Here is a 20,345-nt window from a genome sequence, read left to right as displayed (position 1 = left end):
ACTTACCTTCTCGGTATATCAGAGGTCAAACCGAGTGGCGACCGTTGAATTCAAGGACACCCCGCGTTGATTCGTGTCTTCCCATGTACCGTCCGGTTACAACCTAACCTAAATCGAGTCCAACCGCACTACTATTGTGATATTTTTATTAGTAAATAATTAAATACGATTAAATCGTGCGTGTAAAATCATGTTATATTATTATAATTATTGGGATGTTGTGTAATGTTTGTCACTGTTTGTTTTCAATTACCTCATGACGGACTGTTACTTGACTAACTGAAAAACTACTTGAAAAAACTCATATCTAAAATAATTATTATGATCAAAAGAAGGAAAATTTTGGATCGGATAGTATACGGTAGTTATTAAATCAGAGAGTCGCCGTGTGTACTTTCATGATAAAAATATTGTATACGAGATAGATTTATTGTATACGAAATAGATCAAGACTTTTCAAATCAAGATCTAACTAATCTAACAGTAAGCTAAGTATTTTAGCATAAATTACGCTAAAAAATTGGGAGTGGTTTCCACTGTGTTGTGATTTAGTTTAAATTTACCGAAATAATATTTTTAAAAAAATTTATTAATGCGTACGATATCATTAATTATATTTATAGAGTTGGACAGTTCAATGTGTAAAGATAGCTGCGTGTATTATTGCTGCCTATCAATTTTATAGTCACCTTAACGTTTTGTTGTAAACAATAACATTTGAGCCAAAAACTGGCATAAATCACGATTAATAACAAATTAATCTTTAAAAATCAATGCTGCAGATAGTTTACAGTACATATCTATATTAATAATAGAAATTAATAAAAGTCATAAATCTATTAATATTGGAAGCATAAATTGATATGGAAGTCTCAATTTTTCACGAGTTATACACAAGGTTTTTTGAACACGCTTTCTGTTACTAAAAATCTTGATAATTATGCAGAGATACAGACCACCCTCCGATGACCTTGACCTTGATATGTCGTCAGGTCACCTTCTGAGTGACCTTCTAAAGGTTTTAGCCGTTGGTCATTGTTTATTAAAAAGTTATTAATAAAATTTATTATTAATAAAAAAAAGTTTGAAAAATATAGTAGTTATTTTGAGTATTAAAAGGCATAAACCAACTAATACGTATGTGAAAACAATATATGTACATCTATGAACGAAGAAAAGTTATTTAAAGCAGTGAATCGTTAATATATTGAACAGTCTTTTTGTTAAAGCAGTAAATAGTTGGTATAGAAAAGTATATACGAAGTGAATAAGTAACAATTACTTCGCCACTCAATAATTCACACAATTAAAAATTTAATTGACTATACTGGCAATGATTATAATCGTGGTAACGATTACCAGTATCATTGCTAGTATAGTCAATTAAATTATTAATTGTGTACATACAGAGTGTTGCATTTTAAATGACGACCTCATATACCTTTTGAATGACACATTTTAAAAGAAAATGTTTTAGATAAAAGTTACAGGTTTTAAAGGGGGCCACTAGAGGATCTTATTAGATTTTGGGTACGGGGACCGTGTTTGGCCCAGTAGAATTCAAGTTAAATTTTTTAAATGGAAACCCCCATTTTTATTGTACCATCACTTTTTTACTATAATTAATTTGAACAACTTGTCTAAAATATTTTTTTATTTGCCTCATATTTTTTTAGATATTCAAGAAAAATTTGGTAATTTTTTCAATATTTAGTTTATGATAATTGTTTGTCGGAGGGAAAAAAGTGGTACAAGACTTTTTGACTTGATTTGGTCTCAAGAATATGCTGTTACAATAGTACTTTTTTAAATACTCGTGTAGACATCTCCTTAGAGTTTTCATGTATAGGTACACAAGTATTTAAAAAAGTTGCGGTACTGTTGAAAGAGCTTATTCTTCAGACCAAATTAAGTCAAAAAGTCCTGTATCATTTTTCCTTTCAACAAATAATTATCGAGATATCGTAAGCTAAATATCGAAAAAGTTACCAAGTTTGCCTTGAAAATATCTCAAAAAATATTAGGCAAATAAAAAAGTTTCAGACAAAAGTTGTTCAACTTAATTAGTAGAAAAAGATCGCACAATAAAAAATAGAGGTTTTTATTTAAAAAATTTAACTTGGGCCCTGCTGAGTCCAACACGGGGCCAGGACCCAAAATCTGGTAAGATCGTTTATTGGCCCCTTTTGAACTCTGTAACTTTTTTATGAAACATTTTTCTCTAAAATGTGTCGTTCAAGAGATATTTGAGGTTGTCATTTAAAATGGGACACCCTGTATACAATTTTATATGTTAAAAAGCATGAATACAAACTATACAAAGTATTCTCTGCTTTAACTATAATTGTATGATTATAATTGTAAATATTATTTATTGAATGGGTGGGCGGTGGAGCTCCTCCCTGCCCACACGTGTACGCGGAATGAGGGTCTATCGTCTGTAAAGAAATTTGCTAATATGTGTGTATAGACAATACACATATAGGCGGAAGTGGGTGAGAGTGGACCTTGGTTTGCGTGGAAAGTTGAAAAACCAAAGCGTACATTGATAGACCTTTTTTCGCCCTGTAAGCAGGGATGGGGTGGGATGGAGTGGAGATCGCTTTGCGTGGAAAGTACAATGCTGTCCAGAGAATCATCCACACGAAGCGAGATCCACCCCACCCCTGCTTACAGAACGAAACGAGGTCTATCATTGTACGGTTCGGGTTTTCAAGTTTCTACGCAAACCGAGATCTATATATCATTGTATGTACAGTTCGGGTTTTCAACTTTCTACGCGAACCAAGTTCTATCCCCATCCTATTCTGTTTGTGGGGGAGGGACGGTAACCCTTTGTTGATAAGTGTGTACTGTCTATACACACATATATCACAAATTGTTAGATTTCTTTAACTTTTTTGTTTATAACTTTTTAATAAACAATGACCGACCGCTAAAACCTTCAGGTTACTCAGATGGGTGACATTGACAGAGAGGCGTATCTAAGATCCTTTGCGCCCTTAGCAAAGATCTGTATCGACGACCCCTCCCCCCCAGAAAAAATAACATCTAATTTAATGTATACTAGACATCACAGACATCACAGACGCGCGCTACGCGCGCGCTATTTAGCAACAGATACACACTGTCAAAATTATGCTATGACAGCCGCTCACAAAGTTAGTGCAGCAAGAGAACCAATCAGCATCGCGGAAAAGAGTCAACAATAAACTTCGAGACTTTCGAGAAGACTTCGAGAGATGCGAGTATCGATTTAACATGCCTTTTTTTTAAAGAAAAATAAGGAAGAAACATTTCTTTTTTAGATAGGAAACATTACTTATAAATATATACAAATTTATAAAAGTTACAATTTTATTTTTCTTGCCTTGGCTAAAGCGAATTCGGGCCAAACTTCCGAAAACGTCCATGTTCAGATTTAGGTAAAACTTTGCGAATAGGTTCCTTTTAGATAAAAAACACATATACCAAAAGGATTTTTTGCGACTCCAAAGTTTAGCAACTTTTTAACATTTTTAACTTGCTGCCTCCGCGCATACATTTTCCACGCGAAACAAACCAAAACAGCTCTCAAGTAATGTAAACAACCATAAAGTCATACCCGTCAAAGTCATAACATAAACATCATCAAAAGACATGGTAGTTACTACGTTTACGCGAGAGTTACTTCTGTAGTAACTTACGATATATCACTCGTTTACGCGGAGTAAATTATCGCAAGTTACTACAAAATCCCGTTTACGCGAAGGAATTATCGTAAGTTACTACAGAAGTAAAGCTCGCGTAAACGTAGTAAGTGTCTCGTGCCAAGTACACGCGGAGCGAGACCGACCGTGACTCTTTTACGCGACGCGACAAGTTGCGAGTACCCGAGATGTTGAGATCTCGATAACGAGTGAACAAATCAAGTTCTAAGTAAGCTTGATCGATAGCTAGGGGTCCAATTAGGGAGGGGGGGGGTTCTCTTATAATATTCCGCTACGTGCCCTACGAGCGGAGATATTGCAACGCAAAGTCCAAATGTAAAAATTTTTTATTAAGATACTTTCTACTTCTAACGCCGACGTCTTATGACATATATATAATCAGAAATTTCACTTTCACTTTTTCGACGCTGGCGGCGCAGGTATTGCCAGTTTCGAAATCGCGCGCGTATTTCGATCGATCTAGAAATTAAATTGTCGATAGACTTATCGGTCAGGAGAAAGATTTCTATTTAGGTAAATTAGGTATATATATATAATATATATTGAGTCAATTGCTTCATGTTTATCTGGAGAGATTTCGTATCCTTACATCGTTACCACCGCTGCACAGTGGGGCAGAATCCCCAAAAGCTGGCCAAAACCCCAAAAATAAAGTTTCTAGTTTAGGAATTTGAACTTTTGGGTTGGCTGGAGAAATATCTCAAGTGTCAAAATTCGTTAATATTAGCGTCAAATCCCTTATAGCTGCTTTCAAAAATCAATACAAAGGCGACCTTCGCTCGAGCAACATCTGGCGCGCACGCAGGAGAAAAAACAAGCTCGTGTTTGAAGAGTTATAAAATTTCGTAGAGTTTACCGATTTAACTTTAACAAAATGGAATCAACTCGTGAAAGTAAGTAGAATATAATTGTGTTTATTAGAATACTCAATATTTTTATAGAAAATAGTAATAAGGTGATAAACTTACGTTAATTTTACGTTATAAAACTAAAAAGAAATTTAGTTTTGAAGAAAAAAGTTTAATAATTCTGCAGAATTCTGTTATCTAACACATTGGACATGAAAGGTGAAACTATTATCTATAAAATAAAACAAAATTCAGCTGCTTTTAAGTGCCTAACGAGTTTTTATGCAGGTTTTTGTAAAAAAAAAAAAAAAAAAAAAAAAAAAAAAAAAAAAAAAAATGTTATTTTAGCGTAACTAAAAGAGGAATAAATAATTTTTTCGTCCACTTGAATAATTGTTTCAACTTTTTTTGAACGTATATGATGTATATGTAAGATGATTTAGAATTTACATGCAAACATTTCTTTTTAAAACTCAAATTTCATGCCTAAATTCCATGCGCGGGATGTAAGCCTGTACTTTATTCGAGTAAATTTATGTTATATGTATTTATATACAGTGCTTCAAATTTGTTGTATAAAAATTAAATGCAAATTTTATTATATTAATATAATTCAAACTTATAAAATGAGAGATTAGTACATTAAATAATCATTATTATTTACTAATTCATTTTATATAATTTTTTGAAAACTTGAAATAAAAATAACTATTAATTTAATTAAAGTGTAACTAATTTATATATTAAACAAAAACTTTTTTTTAGGTTCCAATTCAGAAATGCCCGATAAAAATAGTCTGACAAGAAAAGAAGTTTTTAATTTAATAAGAAATAATTTAAGTACAAGTGCTACAGAAGCATACGCAAAAATTGAAGAATTAATGTCTTGCAAATTACAACATCCGTATAATTTACCTGACCACGCTAAACAACCAATACGGAAATTAATTTTTGATTTAAAAGACAAATGGCAGAAAAGTAAGAGAACGGAATCTATCTTTTTTAAAACCTATAGTGAATGGTTAAGAGTATTTATTTCATTTGGACTCAAAGAAGAAAATAAGGAAACCGATAAAGGAGGTCGACCATCAACAAGTTTTGAAGATTCTAGTGAGAGAAGTAAACAAAGATAGACAAAAAATTTGCGTACACAATCAAGTAGTAAAGAGCTTTCTTACGCAGCCCAAATGAATTTGCGAGCAGAAGGAAAAGTAGATGCAGCAAAAATAATAAAGCATGTGACATCGAGCAGTCCAAGTAAAGCAAAAAGGTATCGAAAAAATTTTCAGTATCTTGAAGAAGATAATTTTACTCCTGATGAGGCTTTTTCTTTATTTATTGAACTTAAATTTTCAAGAAATAAATATCAATTATTACGAAACGCTTGCTTGCAAAAGAGATCCAAACTTTTTCTATCATACAAAGAAATATTAAAGTCTAAAAAAAATTGTTATCCTAAAGCAGAAATAATTTTAACTCAAACTGGTGCAGAAATACAAGTACAACCTTTACTAGATCACACGATTAGTCGTATTTTACTTACTCAGTTGGATGTAACTAAATGTTTAACCGATCAACAACGTAAAAATTTATCTTTAATTTGTAAATGGGGTTGCGATGGCAGTTCTGGGCACAGTAGATATAAACAAAAATTCATTGATGATGAAAGAAATACAGATGAAAGTATTTTATTCACTTCTATTGTGCTACTGCAACTCATACATACAGATAAAGTGACGAATGAAACAACTGTTATTTGGAAAAACCCAAGACCTTCTTCTCCAAGATTCTGCAGACTAATCAGAATTCAATTTTTACATGAGACTACAGAAATTACAATACAAGAGACGGATTATATAAAAAAACAAATAGATGAACATTAATACACGTAGACACCGAAAACTACGGAGCGCACTATGTGGACCTCGTCATCAGCAACCTGGGACACCTAGACATCGAATTCAAGGTATTAATACACGTAGACACCGAAAACTACGGAGCTCATTATTTAGACATCGTCATCGGCAACCTGGGACACCTAGACATCGCATTCAACGTATTATTACACCTGGACACCGAAAACTACGAAGCGCACTATGTGGACCTCGTCATCGGCAACCTGGGACACCTAGACATCGAATTCAACGTACGATTACACCTGGACACCAAAAACTATGAAGCGCACTATTTGGATTCCGTCATCGGCAACCTGGAACACGTGGACATCGAATTCAAGGTATTAATACATGTAGACACCGAAAACTACGGAGCGCACTATGTGGACCTCGTCATCGGCTACGTGGGACACCTAGACATCGAACTCAACGTATTATTACACCTGGACACCGAAAACTATGGAGCGTACTATCTGGAACCCGTCATCGGCAACCTGGAACACGTGGACATCGAATTCAAGGTATTAATACACCTGGACACCGAAAACTATGGCGCGCACTATGTGGACCTCGTTATCGGCAATCTGGGACACCTAGACATCGAATTCAAGCTTGATTCATAAGAATCGACTTAAAAATTCCCTAGCAGCAGAATTAAAATTATGTCATGACATAATAAAAATTCGCTGAATTAAAATTATGTCTAGACATAATAAAAATTGGACGAATAATAGTAACCTTTCGAAAGTAGAGGTTTGAAGCTTGAAATTTAAATTTTATTCATTTTTAACAAAGTTACAGCTACTTGAATTTTGCCTATTTTTAAAGATAAATTTAGTGTTTCTTCAATGTTTGTGAGAAATGTATAATTTACTTTTACTTAAATATTATTAATTTTTATATATTTGTTGTTATTGCTAATTTTGTAAATAATTAAAAAATAAAAAATAAAAATGTTTTGCAGGTCCTTGCTTAACACTACAAAATAGATGATATCAGTACAAAATTACCTTTTTCAAAAAAGGTAAAAAAAGTGCCAAGTACACGCAATGTATTTTGTAAATTCAAAAATCTAATCTAAGTGGTAGTTTTATATCTTTTTCACAAAATTATATTATCTAACTTAACTCAAGTCACATGTATTTAAAAAAAAGATGTGAAATCTTTATTTTCTTCTTCACAAAATTATATTACCTAACTTAACTCAAGTGACATGTATTTCAAAAGAAGATGTGAAATCTTTAAATTAAATTGTGCCAATTTAAAGAGACTATGTATATTGCTTTGAAAGATAATTGTTATGCAACTATTTTAAAGAAATAAAACCCAAGTGGTATCTTCGTATTCCTATTCAAGGGTCTTCCTATTCTAAACCCAAGTGATAATAGCTTCTTAATTCTCTTTAACAAATTTTTAATATTACGAAAAATCATTTTAATTACAAAGAATTAAAAAAGTAACAGTACAAAATAAAAATATTTAATTAAAACAAAATAAATAAAATTTTTCTTGTAAAAAAACTTGGCGCTGTTTTTTTACTACTGTCGCATTCTTCCCTAAATTATGTTTATTGTTTTTATTCAATTAAAAATATTAGTACTAATGTTTAAATTTTAATGTTTTTTCGAAGTCTAGCAGCGCCAAGTTTTTTTACAAGAAAAATTTATTTATTTTGTTTTAATTAAATATTTTTCGCACCCTGTCGAAAATAAAAATCGGAGCGTAAGTCAAATGTAAGCGAAAAGTGACAAAAACGTAAATGAAATTTCTAGGAAATGTAAAAGTTGGAAGTGAAACATAAAAATGCATTCCAATTTATGTTTTCTATAAGTTTCGTTTACTTATCTATCATTCTCCTCTTATGCTCTGATTTTTATTTTCATCAGAGCATCAGGCAGGGCTTCACATTAATTTAATCTAAATATGTAAGAAATAAAATTCGACATTTTATGTCAATTTTAATTTGACAAATTTAATAATAAAATATGTTATAATAAGTTATTTTAAATATTTTAAAATTTTTAAATAATTTTTAAACTCTACTGTCTCTGGAGATCAATCTTCATACCGTACGTCTCGCCATTTCTTCTATCGTTTAGCTCCCAGCTTTTGTCTAAATTCATTACCTTACACAAATAACTGAGTCAGATTTCTGGAGTAATTTTTATGTACAACCCCTAGATACGCCCAACTCCTCCTTGACAACATCAAGGCCAAAGTAATCGAAGAGTGGTCCGTATCTCTGCATAGTTACCACAATCTTACACATAATTGCACATAATTCTGCAATTCACGCAAAAACATGAAAAATATTCTTACAAAATCCGTGCCTTATAATAATGAATTGTGTGCAATGTTATCTTGTAGATATTAAAAAATTATATAGAACTGTATAATTACTTAGATACTGTGCATCCTTCCACTAATTTCGTTATAAAGATTTAACTAGATTGATCTAATTGGAGCTACATCTTTTATAAATCATCACTCTCTGACCAAAAAGCTGTCCGTCAAAATAATGTACAATGTCAAAATCAAGTTTAGTATATCCATTGAAATTAGTAGTACCGTAAAGATATTTCAACATTCAAATGCAACACGTGGATGCTAATACAATCCACTTATCTTCTATGACGCCCCAGATAAGCTTTACAGTTTGGACAGGTATGATGAACGTCCATGCATTCGTCGATGCAACATGGAATCAAGCAGCAACCAAACCAACATCTAATATAAAAGAAAACAGGAAATTGTGCATTACAATAAATTATAAATATAACGCAATGTAACTCAAAATATTAATCATAATTACCCTAGCAATGCTATAATAACACCTGAGATATAGGCGATCATGCCAGGTTCAGTTTTTGTTGTTGTATCTATTTCAGCATGGCAATGTGGACAGATTGTATGAGTCGACTGTGGTCCAAGCGGAACAATAGTCGTGACTATAGTAGGCCCATTTGCATCTGTAAAATACAGAGCACAGAGAAGACAATTAGTAACATGTATATTTTCATCAGTTAATCAAGTAATTTTCATTAATTAATATAAATTCTATATCTTCTCAACATACAAGTTTGCGCAGGTGTAAACGGACTAGCTGGAGGAACGCCTCCCACATTTTGGGAGTAAGCAGGCGGTGCATAAGGTGGTGGTTCATAAGGTGGCGGCGGTCCATTCTTATGCATGATGTTCTTCTAGCTGTCAATATGAGAAATTTGATATGATGCAACGCCCAAATATTCAAGGATTTTCATATTTTATTAATTTAGCAGTACCAAGATTTTGCAATAATACGTTAAAACAGTACATGTAAATCTAGATAGGTGAGGATGTATTTCAATTTATATGATTTAATTTGACATTGACATGAAAACAAAAGACCATTACTACGTTTACGCGAGCGTTACTTCTGTAGTAACTTACGATAATTTCTTCGCGTAAACGAAATTTTCCTTCGCGTAAACGAGATTTTGTAGTAACTTACGATAATTTACTCCGCGTAAACGAGTGATATATCGTAAGTTACTACAGAAGTAACGCTCGCGTAAACGTAGTACATGTTAGATAATAAAGTGATCTATAGCGTTGTTTATCGTTATATTTTAGACGTGACGCGCAATGCTAAAAATATAAATCAATGCGGGGACAACGAAAAATTAAGAGAAACGATAAGGGGGTTCGTCGATGGCTGCTTGAGATCAGCTGTAGCTTTTGGTCGTAAAATTTCACGCACAAAAGAAAAACGAAACAGTAGAGAACGTGAAACTCGAGCGAATCAGACTGTAGTGTATGTACGCCTGATGAAACAAACGATGGATTTCGTGGCGAAGACTGTTGTCCGTATTAAGTCAATCAACTTGCGAATGCCGATTGCGAAATTTGACGCACATCCCGCGCGCGCGCGCGCGCGCGCGAACAACATCCCCGCCCTGTTTCGGTCTACGTTTCGGTCACGATAGCGTGTCGTGATAACGCAATTGCGCCATAATTACTTACTTGTCTTCGATAAAGCGATAAAATTGATTCTTTTGTGTGATTATTGAATCCACGACGATCGTTTTCGATCCTTAAAAGTTCCGCATGCAACACCAAATCATCCGTGGTCAGCCGTGGTGATACGTGATCGTGATACTGGTCATCCGTGATCGGCGGTGATCCGTGGCTTTGCATAAGCAACGAGTGTAGGTGTCGTGTATCTGTGTGTATCTCTCTCTCTCTCTCTCTCTCTCTCTCTCTCTCTCTCTCTCTCTCTCTCTCTCTCTCTCTCTCTCTCTCTCTCTCTCTCTCTCTCTCTCTCTCTCTCTGTGTGTGTGTGTGTGTGTGTGTGTGTGTGTGTGTGTGTGTGTGTGTGTGTGTGTGTGTGTGTGTGTGTGTGTGTGTGTGTGTGTGTGTGTGTGTGTGTGTGTGTGTGTGTGTGTGTGTGTGTGTGTGTGTGTGTGTGTGTGTGTGTGTGTGTGTGTGTGTGTGTGTGTGTGTGTGTGTGTGTGTGTGTGTGTGTGTGTGTGTGTGTGTGTGTGTGTGTGTCGCGCGAGTGGATGGGTGCGTTCAACCGATACTCTGCTAGCCTAGCAATCGTGAGCAGTCGCTCGTTTTCGCTCGTTTCCTCTCCTTTTAATCCATTGGGTCAAAGGAGAGGAAACGAGCGATAACGAGCGACTGCTCACGATTGCTAGGCTAGCGGAGTATCGGCTGAACGCACCCGATGTCGTGTGTTTGTGTGCGCGTGCGTAAATAAGATGCTTTCCAGCAGAGAGAAGAGAGAGAAAGAGAGTGGTGTCCAGGGTTGCGTTCCAAAATTCACTCTGGGTAACTAAAATCTATAGTTTACGTCACGTACACTATAGCATTTTAGTTAACTAGAGTGAATTTTGGAACGCAGCCCAGGAGCACAGTATATACAGTAGCGCAACTCTCCCGATTTCAGCGTGGATGAAAATGAACTGCACATGCGCGTGCGAGGTATGTAACCAATCAGAGCACTGATATTCTGTCTCACTTCTGCTCACTTCCTCTCTGTATTTTCGCTCTCTGTCAGCACCGTTGAGATGCTCCATGCAGGGCAGGACCTTTAAATGGCCGTTCAGTAGAAAGTGGCGGCAACGGACATCTGATGTGATCTGATGCGAGAAATAATAAAGTAATAAAGTGGTGAAGTGATTAGTCCTCAGTGAATAGTGTACAGTTGTTTAATAAACGGTGCAAGAAAACCGAGAACAAATTATTTTCCTTACGGAGAATAGTTAATCTGTACAAAAATTGTACAGATTCTCGATTCTCTTATAAAGGAAAAGCACTTTGGTCTTAGCTTTGTTGCAGGTATTTGTAAAAAAATCTTGAGAGGGAAAATCTGGAAGAAAAAAAATGGCCCATCAATCAAGCGCGTGGTGTGTTGTTCGGGAATGCAACAAAAATATTGTGGAAAAACGACATTTTTTTCGGTTTCCAAAGGAACATGAAAGGTATAATGATTTTATTTTATTTATTAATTATTATTTTTTAAAACAAGTATAAATTTACATATTATAATATATTATTTTGATATTTCTAAACGTATGTATATTATTATGTGCATGCGCATATGTATATATTATTAAAATATTTCTTTACATTTACAAATTTGAATAATATTTACAGATGGTTGCAATGGATACGTGCTTGTGAAAGATTAGATTTGGAAGCAATGGGTGCAGAATATGGCCATCGTAATTATCGATTGTGCCACTTACATTTTGAAGAAAAGTGGTACAAGATAAGTAAGAGTAGAGCTCATCTTTAACTAGATGCTGTACCAACAATATTTTTTGGAAGAAAGTAAGCCCATACACATCTTATAATGTATAATCTTTTCTATTCTAAATAATGTGGTTTTTTATATTTAATAGTATATTGTATATTTTTTAAACAATATCAAACAATATTGTTGATAATATAATACATATTATAATTAATGATATATTGCATATAATTTATAGCAATGCATGTATTACAACATCAGTAAATGAAAAGATGGATGAAGAGCTACCTGAAGAAGAAAATCTTTATATTTTACAACAAGAGGAAACAAATAGGTACTTAAATATTTGAAAATGTATTTATCTTTCTATTATAGATAGTTATTTGTTCTTATAATTAACTTTTTTTAGACATTTTTTATTTAGCAATAAAAAGTAATATTACACTAAAATGGTATGTTTCAGTGACTTACAGTCGAAATCATTCCCGCCTATAACAGAGCAGATGCCAAAATGTGATAAAGATGTCCATAAGCCGTACGTATTTGTATTTACATTATATTTATACATATGTGTTTTTATAATTATTATTTCTTTTATACAGTTTTTTATAATCAGTCTGTAGATTTTGATTTAAACTTACAACTTATTACAGTCCATTTTATGTTTCTTTTCTTTTAAAAATTGCATTCTGCATTTAATATAACAAGACATAAATAATATTACGTGAGAGTACGTGTATTTATAAAAACATTTGTCTTATTTTAACATGTCTGCATATACATATAAGGAACACATGCACACACACACACACACACACACATATATAAGATAATTTTAAATAAATAAGGTTATCAATACTATATCTATTTAATTTTAATATTCAAATAAGTTTTTTAAGAGTTTATAATAAATATTTGGTTTATTTTATTTTTATATTTTTTCGTTATTGACATTTCTAAAATTGTAATTAATACTTCAACTTTCTTTCTACAGGTTTACTATCTGTTTTTTGCTATAATATATGTATATGTTATGTATAGGAGCACGTCCAGCAGCACAATAAGAAGAGGAAAAAGTCCGCGGAAGAAAAAATTGCAAGAACGCATTGTACGATTACAAGGAAGAGTAAAAACACTGGACGAAAGAAACAGACGGCTTCAGAAGAAAGTGAAGATTTTAACTGTAAGGAAGAAGAAAGCAGAAAAAGAGAAGCTTAAGGATCACGAGATTCTACGTCAATTAGGCTGTAAGTTTTTTCTCCGACTTTCGCACGATTGTTATCTGCCCAAATTGATGCACAAATTAAAAGCAAACGTGGAAGACGGTATAATTCCGAATTTAAACAATTTGCTTTAGGTATATACTTTCTGTTAGCTGTAAAGTTAAATTCATTGCCACTATTAGAACGTCATTGCATTTTGTGCATAGATGAAATGAGTTTACAAGCTCATTTATTTTACAATGTTTCACAAGATGAAATAATTCACCGGTTTTTAAGATACCGGTAATGATCAGAAAGAACCGTTACCTGCAAAAAGTGTTTTAGTTATTATGGCACGTAGCATTGAAAGGAATTGGAAACTTCCTCTTTGCTTTTGTTTTGTCGAGAATGCATGTAAATTTAATGTATTGAAACCTATTATATTTGATGTTATACGTAAATTACAATATTGCGGTGCTACTGTGCATGCTTTAATTTCGGACATGGGATCTAACTTTCCACAACTATCCCGAGAATTCGGTATTTCTGTACAAAATTCAATCTTTTTAGTTGACGGACATGAGGTACTATATATATTCGATACTCCGCATTTAATGAAAAGAACTCGTGATAATTTGTTGAAACATAATATACAATTTGGAAATAACAAAGTTGCTTCATGGAATGATATTATTGAATTTTATAACAAAGACAGTAAACAGTGGATAAAATTGGCCCCAAAGTTAACTCAAAAGCATATCAAGCCAAGTAATTTTGATAAAATGAGAGTACCATACGCTGTTCAAGTTCTCAGTAATTGTATGTGTGCAGGTATGTGCACTTACTTGTCCTTGGGCCTTCTTCCAAGCGCAGCAGTTGGAACAATAGATTTTATCGACCATTTTGATAAATTATTCGATATTTTAAATTCTTCCACTTTAAATAGTCCAAAGGAATATGCGCAAGTATTTACAGGAAGCGAAAAACAAATTGAATTTTTAGAAGAAATGTTATGTTTTTTTAAAACTATTAAGGTAATTAATGACAAAGGATCTTGTGTAAAAGTTCAATGCTTCGAATGTTGGCAAATAACTATCAACAGCATGATGCAACTTTGGGAAAAATTAAAATGTCATAATTTTTCACATATTCGGACACGAAGAATCAATCAAGATTGTTTAGAAAATTTCTTTGGCTGTGTTAGACAACAATAAATCCGACACCGATACAATTTAGTCGTGCCTTTAAAAAATTATTTAGTATGAAGATGTTACAACATTCAGATACGCAAAATTGTACTGCGGATAATGATTGCATGTTAAGTTTAGTTAGTATATGTCAGGTTCGAATCCGTCTACTTCCTCAGAATTTATTCCATCTACGGCACGTGTAATTTTAGATATTCCTAATCACGATTATCATAACATAGAACTACCAGAAGTAAATGCCTTTAAAAATATGTTTGCGGATATTTAATAAAAAAATGTACAGAAATGCATACGTGTGAAGCGTGTACAGATTATGTAAATGAAAATATGACTGTCTTAGATGATACTGCTTTGTATTGTTCTTTCCGAGCTTACAATACAGAGGAAAATCCTTTTAGAAAATTAAATTTACCAAGTAATAATTTTTGTGCTTATATCCATCAATTAGAGGAAATATTTGTGAAAACGTTTGAAAGTAATTGCTTTAAAAAAAACATTGGTATCTATTTATTTCAACTTGCACAGAATGTAACTTTTGAAGCGCCGTGTCCACATTTCCCAACAATTTATTTAATAAAATTATTTTTTCGTATGCGCATTTATTATACTTTAAAACAACATAATAAGGCATGTAAACGTATTTGTAAAAGAAACAGAAAACTTTTGAATATTTTACATTTATAAGTCTTTTCTTTTATATGCAATATATATTGCTTTCTTTATTTCACACACACACGCACGCACGCACGCACGCACGCACGCACGCACGCACGCACGCACGCACGCACGCACGCACGCACGCACGCACGCACGCACGCACGCACGCACGCACGCACGCACGCACGCACGCACGCACGCACGCACGCACACATATATATATATAGACAGTTTTATTTTTATACACCATTACTAATTTATATTTCTTAAGTGTATGACTGATTGTGACATTGTATTTGCTAGCATATACTTTCACGTGTTTATGTTATAACAGTTTATGGTCATGGTAATAACAACTTATAATTTTCTTTATCTTTATTTTCTTTTTGCATGCTATGTTTATAATAAATAGATTTCATAGTTACATACACAGTGTTATAAGTATTAAATATTAAAGTTTTAACTGTAAATATATTAAGTTACTTTCTTTCCCACTCTTTCTTTGGTTCGTACACTGAGGTGGATCGAGTAACTGAAGTATGGACTAATGATTGAGTTGGACACAAGAAATTAATAAATATATTTTGGCATAGGAATATTAGGAGTCAAGACATTTTTTGTTTTACACAAATTGCATATTTTTATTATTGTATATTTTTAACTTTATTTAGTATGACATTTTTTTATTTTTATGTATTAATATTTGTCAATAAAATTTCTATTTTATATATGTATGCTTGGAACTGACTTTGTTAACTTACATTAATATATTAATATATGTTTTCTATCTGGCTGCATTAGTCCCGATGAGGCTAGCTGCCATTATAAAGGGAGAAGAAGATTTACTATGTGTTTGGTTGGTGTAAGCTATCTATGATTCTCTTTTACATTTTTTTTACATCTTATGCACTTTTTATTATTTTTTATTTTGTTTTATTATTCTTTAATTTGCATGATATTTACATATATATTATTGTATTATTTATATAATTAAGTCTCTGTGTGTGTATGTTTTGTTTATTTTTTATTATTTCATAATTTTTATATATATTTTTTCTTTTTTTTTACGGAATATTGCCAACACGAGTCATCAACTTATTTACATACTTTTTATCCGCTTTTTAAACGGGCATGTAACAGATTTAACTTTTATTAGTTCTTTTATTTCGTTTACTTTGTTATTGCAATTATTATTGCAGAAATCATGTAACTTGACAGTTTATACATACATATACCTATATACATATACATAGTTGTCATTGTGAATAAAAAAAATTAGATAAAATTAAGTTACAAGTTATATTATATAATTTTCTTAATATTTCCTTGATATTTTCTTTTGTGACCGTTTAAATATTGATAGCATAAATAATTTATTGATTTGTGTTATACAACTCGTGTATAACACGAAAATGTAATATGGCACATTTGTACAATTGCTATACAAATTATTAAAATTTATCTGTATTTTGTATGTACCTAACCTATATATATATAATTAAAAAATGTATAGTGCCAATAAATAAATATATAGCGCGCGTCTGGTTGTACATCATGTTTTATTTCTATCCCAAATGTAACCCTTGTTGTTTATGCATGCGTTTCTGCGCGTTATAACGCACGTCAAACATGCGTCTCCATACATTATCTCAATCAAAACACGCGCGTCTGACACGCAACGATAAATTAGAAAGAGAGAGAGACTTATAACAGTGAGAGAAAGTGAGACAGATTATCGGTGTTCTGATTGGTTACATACCTTGCACGCGCATGTGCAGTTCATTTTCATCCACGCTAACATCAACTATATTAGTAAAGAGCATGAATATAGGAATATAGGGATGGAGCATGAGTTCACGTGGGGGAAGCCATTGCGCGACGAAGGGACGAGGTATTATGTGCCTAAATCTGATTGGCTGTAATGGTGCGCAAGTGCAGTGAGACTGTTTGCAGTGAGACTGTTTGCAGTGAGTCAATCATCAAATATACTCTTTTTTTTGTTAGCAAAAAGGAAAAAAAAGCAAAATGGTGCAATGTTATGTGCCAAATTGTAAAAATCGATCCAATTGCCAAAATTGGAAACAAATAAACGTTGATAAAAATCGGAAGATTACATTTCACAGGTTAGGTTTATTTTTAATTCTGTATAAAATAATATAGTATTTGTATAAAATAATATAGTATTAGTAAAATATTTTGTTCATTTAATTCGAACTATCATACAGAAATATGTCAAAATTTGTCTGCATTATATTACTTTAAATAGTATTGACAAAGATAAATAAAAAAAAAAGTCGACGTCATTTTTTAAATAAACTTACATTATTTAAAGGTAAGTAATTATTTGTTTGTTTATTTATATATAATACAGTATTGGTTCATTAATAATATAATAAACTATAATTTAGTATATCTATTCTGTTTTATGTTTTAACTTTTGTAACAATTCGAAATAAATTGTATTGCTTTGTAATATACGTGTGTATTATCGTAATTATATATATATACTTAACTTTTATATTATTATCTCTGTTTGTGTTTAATTAATGCTACTTTATGGGCCATTTTTGGATAACCGTTTTTCTTGCAAATTTAAAATAAATACCTTGATATAAATTCTTTTACAATCAATTTACGTTTTTACTATTTGACATGACTCATGAAGTAGGTAGAAGATTATAAATATAATTAAAAAAGTATAATAAAATGCCATTCTTTATATTAATGTAATATTTTTTATATTTTATTTACAGTATAGACTAAACTCATTAGTAGTATTTATTTTACAATTACAATTACAAATATTACGCGTCCTACAAATATAAATATGTTTATAATTCATAATATATATACAATAACACTATATAATATTTTTATCATTAACTTTTTTACAGCAGAATTTAAGTATATCTTATAATTTTACCTTTAACCTGCCGGTGACGATTGGCGCGGCACAAGATACTGAGCATGCGCACAATTGTAACCAATGAAATTTAGGCACATAACCCCCCGCATTTCGGCTTCACTCCCCTCACCTATGTTCTGGGCTTATACTACATCCCTATATTCCTAATGGTAGAGAGACGCAAACTTTACCCCCACTTTGCTGCCGTCGCCATCTTATGATCGTACCCCCACCATGCTGCCGTCACTATCTAGCCCATGGTGTTTCTACTTTTAGCCAGCGCAATCAGTGCTCTTTACTAAAGTAAGTATTTATTCTTCGTTGCAGTTCAATACCTGTATCGACATTACATCAATTTTTATGTAAGAAGTGAAATGATGAAATGCATCGAACGTGACATTTTCGAATATTGAGAGACTTGTTGCTCATTTGAGGTTAGGCTCCTACCAAGTTTTACGCTTTTCAATAATTTTCTTTTGTGCAAGAAGAAAGAGCAAGTTGTTTCACTGTCATATCAGCGAACCTGCTGGTCCATTCCTGAATATGTGTGAGGTAAATTCAGTTTTTTTTATCTCAAATAAATTACAAATATCCGTCGACCCTAGTACTGTTACTTAACCTTGGTCTTTCTGCAGAGCTCCAATTTAAATCTCATCTCTGCTCCATTGTCTAAGGCGGATGAAATACAGTATCTCAAATTCCAGACTAGAATAGTGGAAGAAAAATTAAAAAATCTTCAAGAGAAGTATAACAGTGACTTTGCTACTTTTGAAAAAATGGTTTGTGAGATACACCTAATGAAGCAAGAGCTATACGTTGGCAAACGCTTGCTAAAAGTTTTGAGCTATAAAGGAGTTTATAAAGAGTCTTAGTGTTTTGGGCTCGTTCTGTCTATAACGTAATTATAAACGGACTAATTGTATATTTATAATTTATAATGTAATAATACAGTGCCACGCATTAATATTCGGACATCATAATACTTGAAAAAAATTAATTCGTATATTTATTTAAGAAATGTTGTTCTTTTAGTAAGTTGAAGCACAAAATAATACCCTACAAAATATTGAACTATTAAAGTTATAGTAATTTAATTCCTATGTAAATGTAATTTATACAAAAATATATGTTTTGTGAAATGTCCGAATACTAATGCAAATCACTATATACATATACATATAAAATTGTATAATTGTTCTAATTTTGAAATAAATTATTATTTTCACAATATATTCTTTATTTTATGTAAATTTACATTAGTGGTTTATCAGTCTTAAAATATGTAAAAATAAAAATAAAATAAAAATACCCTGCCAAAGAGCATAACATAAATAATATACTCTGCATATAGCCAAAATGCATCTAAACATTGAAAAAAGGGTACGATTAATTTATTAACAGAAAATTTATTAACAGCAGTAGAAACACATAGTGATGCATACTTCGCAAACTGTGCTATTTGCATAAGGTTGCCAATTTGGACGGTTCATTAATGAAATCTATTTTGCACGCCGTTTTGGTTCTTTTGGAAATTTAAACAATATAAGGCCTTGCTTTTCCTTTACATTACAGCCACTAACTGAACAGTGCCTCATCTGAAATAGATCAAATAAACGAATTATAATGAGAATCCGACACAGATAAAAAGATTAGGCTGCATATATGTGTGCAGGGTACAAATAAGCAACCCACAATGTCAGTAAAGTTCCCAATGCAGTTATTTAACAACACAGAAAAGATATTTCTACTTACCTTGATCACAAGAAATAATAATATATATGTATTTATAAACTTTAGTCAACACTGTCAGTTGTATATATAATGCGGGCATTCCCACTCTGCCGCCGCCGCCATCTTGTGATCGTACGCCTTGCTGTCTATTGGTCTATAACCGACCAATCAGAAGGAGGAACAAGTTTGCGTCTTTCTACTAATATAGGACTCTACCGACAGAGAGTTGCGCTACTGTATATACTGTGCCAGGAAGTCGATTGTGTATGTACATACTTATCTTGAAACAAGGTGAAAATTACAAAAATGAACAGATTTACTAGATTTTGACAAATAAAATTGTAGATACTTTAGCGAATTTCCTCACTTTTGTAATTTTTACCTTGTTTCAAGATACGCAATCGAGCCCCAGGCTTTCACATACGAATTGCCATAACCATAAGTAAAAC

The 20,345-nt window shown here is 32.4% G+C and overlaps 2 protein-coding genes and 1 long non-coding RNA gene across 11 annotated transcripts; 2 read left to right on the top strand and 1 right to left on the bottom strand.

Moving 5' to 3' along the window:
• Nucleotides 1-571: 571 nt before the first annotated feature.
• LOC143898529 (LITAF domain-containing protein) lies at nucleotides 572-10,623 on the bottom strand. 4 transcript variants are annotated; one of them, XM_077408094.1, is made up of 4 exons: nucleotides 10,456-10,623; nucleotides 9,530-9,657; nucleotides 9,266-9,422; nucleotides 572-9,180 (listed from the first exon to the last, which is right to left on the bottom strand). In XM_077408094.1, exons 2-4 carry the CDS (start codon nucleotides 9,642-9,644, stop codon nucleotides 9,075-9,077), a joined length of 378 nt encoding a protein of 125 aa, XP_077264220.1. In that variant the 5' UTR covers nucleotides 9,645-9,657; nucleotides 10,456-10,623; the 3' UTR covers nucleotides 572-9,074. The 4 variants fall into 4 exon arrangements, with proteins under 4 accessions (XP_077264220.1, XP_077264222.1, XP_077264221.1 ...); XM_077408096.1 differs by lacking the exon at nucleotides 10,456-10,623 and adding an exon at nucleotides 10,255-10,371; XM_077408095.1 differs by lacking the exon at nucleotides 10,456-10,623 and adding an exon at nucleotides 10,193-10,328.
• Nucleotides 10,499-11,823, top strand: LOC143898530 (uncharacterized). The gene is made up of 3 exons (XR_013257235.1): nucleotides 10,499-10,640; nucleotides 11,339-11,418; nucleotides 11,495-11,823. It is a non-coding gene; the product is annotated as an uncharacterized LOC143898530 (long non-coding RNA).
• Nucleotides 11,824-12,128: 305 nt separating this feature from the next.
• LOC143898528 (uncharacterized) lies at nucleotides 12,129-19,269 on the top strand. Of its 6 annotated transcripts, none has more exons than XR_013257233.1 (6): nucleotides 12,129-12,270; nucleotides 12,432-12,527; nucleotides 12,657-12,728; nucleotides 13,235-13,440; nucleotides 18,493-18,717; nucleotides 18,801-19,207. XR_013257233.1 is itself a non-coding variant. In XM_077408091.1 (5 exons), the coding sequence occupies exons 2-5, from the start codon at nucleotides 12,466-12,468 to the stop codon at nucleotides 16,124-16,126; spliced, it is 405 nt and encodes a 134-aa protein (XP_077264217.1). In that variant the 5' UTR covers nucleotides 12,129-12,270; nucleotides 12,432-12,465; the 3' UTR covers nucleotides 16,127-17,406. The 6 variants fall into 6 exon arrangements, 4 of the variants coding, with proteins under 4 accessions (XP_077264217.1, XP_077264215.1, XP_077264219.1 ...); XR_013257234.1 differs by having other exon boundaries at nucleotides 18,340-18,717; XM_077408091.1 differs by lacking the exons at nucleotides 18,493-18,717; nucleotides 18,801-19,207 and adding an exon at nucleotides 16,062-17,406.
• The last annotated feature ends 1,076 nt before the right edge of the window (nucleotides 19,270-20,345 follow it).

This window comes from Temnothorax americanus, unplaced genomic scaffold (genome assembly GCF_048541705.1).
Source record: "Temnothorax americanus isolate GAGA-0224 unplaced genomic scaffold, ASM4854170v1 Scaffold232, whole genome shotgun sequence".
NCBI classification, from domain to species: Eukaryota; Metazoa; Arthropoda; class Insecta; order Hymenoptera; family Formicidae; genus Temnothorax; species Temnothorax americanus.
The sequence above is the reverse complement of the archived record's forward strand: the minus strand, read 5'-3'. Positions and strand labels throughout refer to the sequence as shown.

Excerpts from the sequence above, each read along its gene's own strand:
- LOC143898529 (XM_077408094.1), bottom strand. The coding sequence starts at position 9,644 with ATGCATAAGAATGGACCGCCGCCACCTTATGAACCACCACCTTATGCA. Across the intron at positions 9,423-9,529 it reads GTTTACACCTGCGCAAACTT|ATGCAAATGGGCCTACTATA; the intron begins GTATGTTGAGAA and ends TGTATTTTACAG. Across the intron at positions 9,181-9,265 it reads GTTATTATAGCATTGCTAGG|ATGTTGGTTTGGTTGCTGCT; the intron begins GTAATTATGATT and ends CTTTTATATTAG.
- LOC143898528 (XM_077408089.1), top strand. The coding sequence starts at position 12,466 with ATGGATGAAGAGCTACCTGAAGAAGAAAATCTTTATATTTTACAACAA. Across the intron at positions 12,528-12,656 it reads CAACAAGAGGAAACAAATAG|TGACTTACAGTCGAAATCAT; the intron begins GTACTTAAATAT and ends GGTATGTTTCAG. Across the intron at positions 12,729-13,234 it reads GATAAAGATGTCCATAAGCC|GAGCACGTCCAGCAGCACAA; the intron begins GTACGTATTTGT and ends TGTTATGTATAG.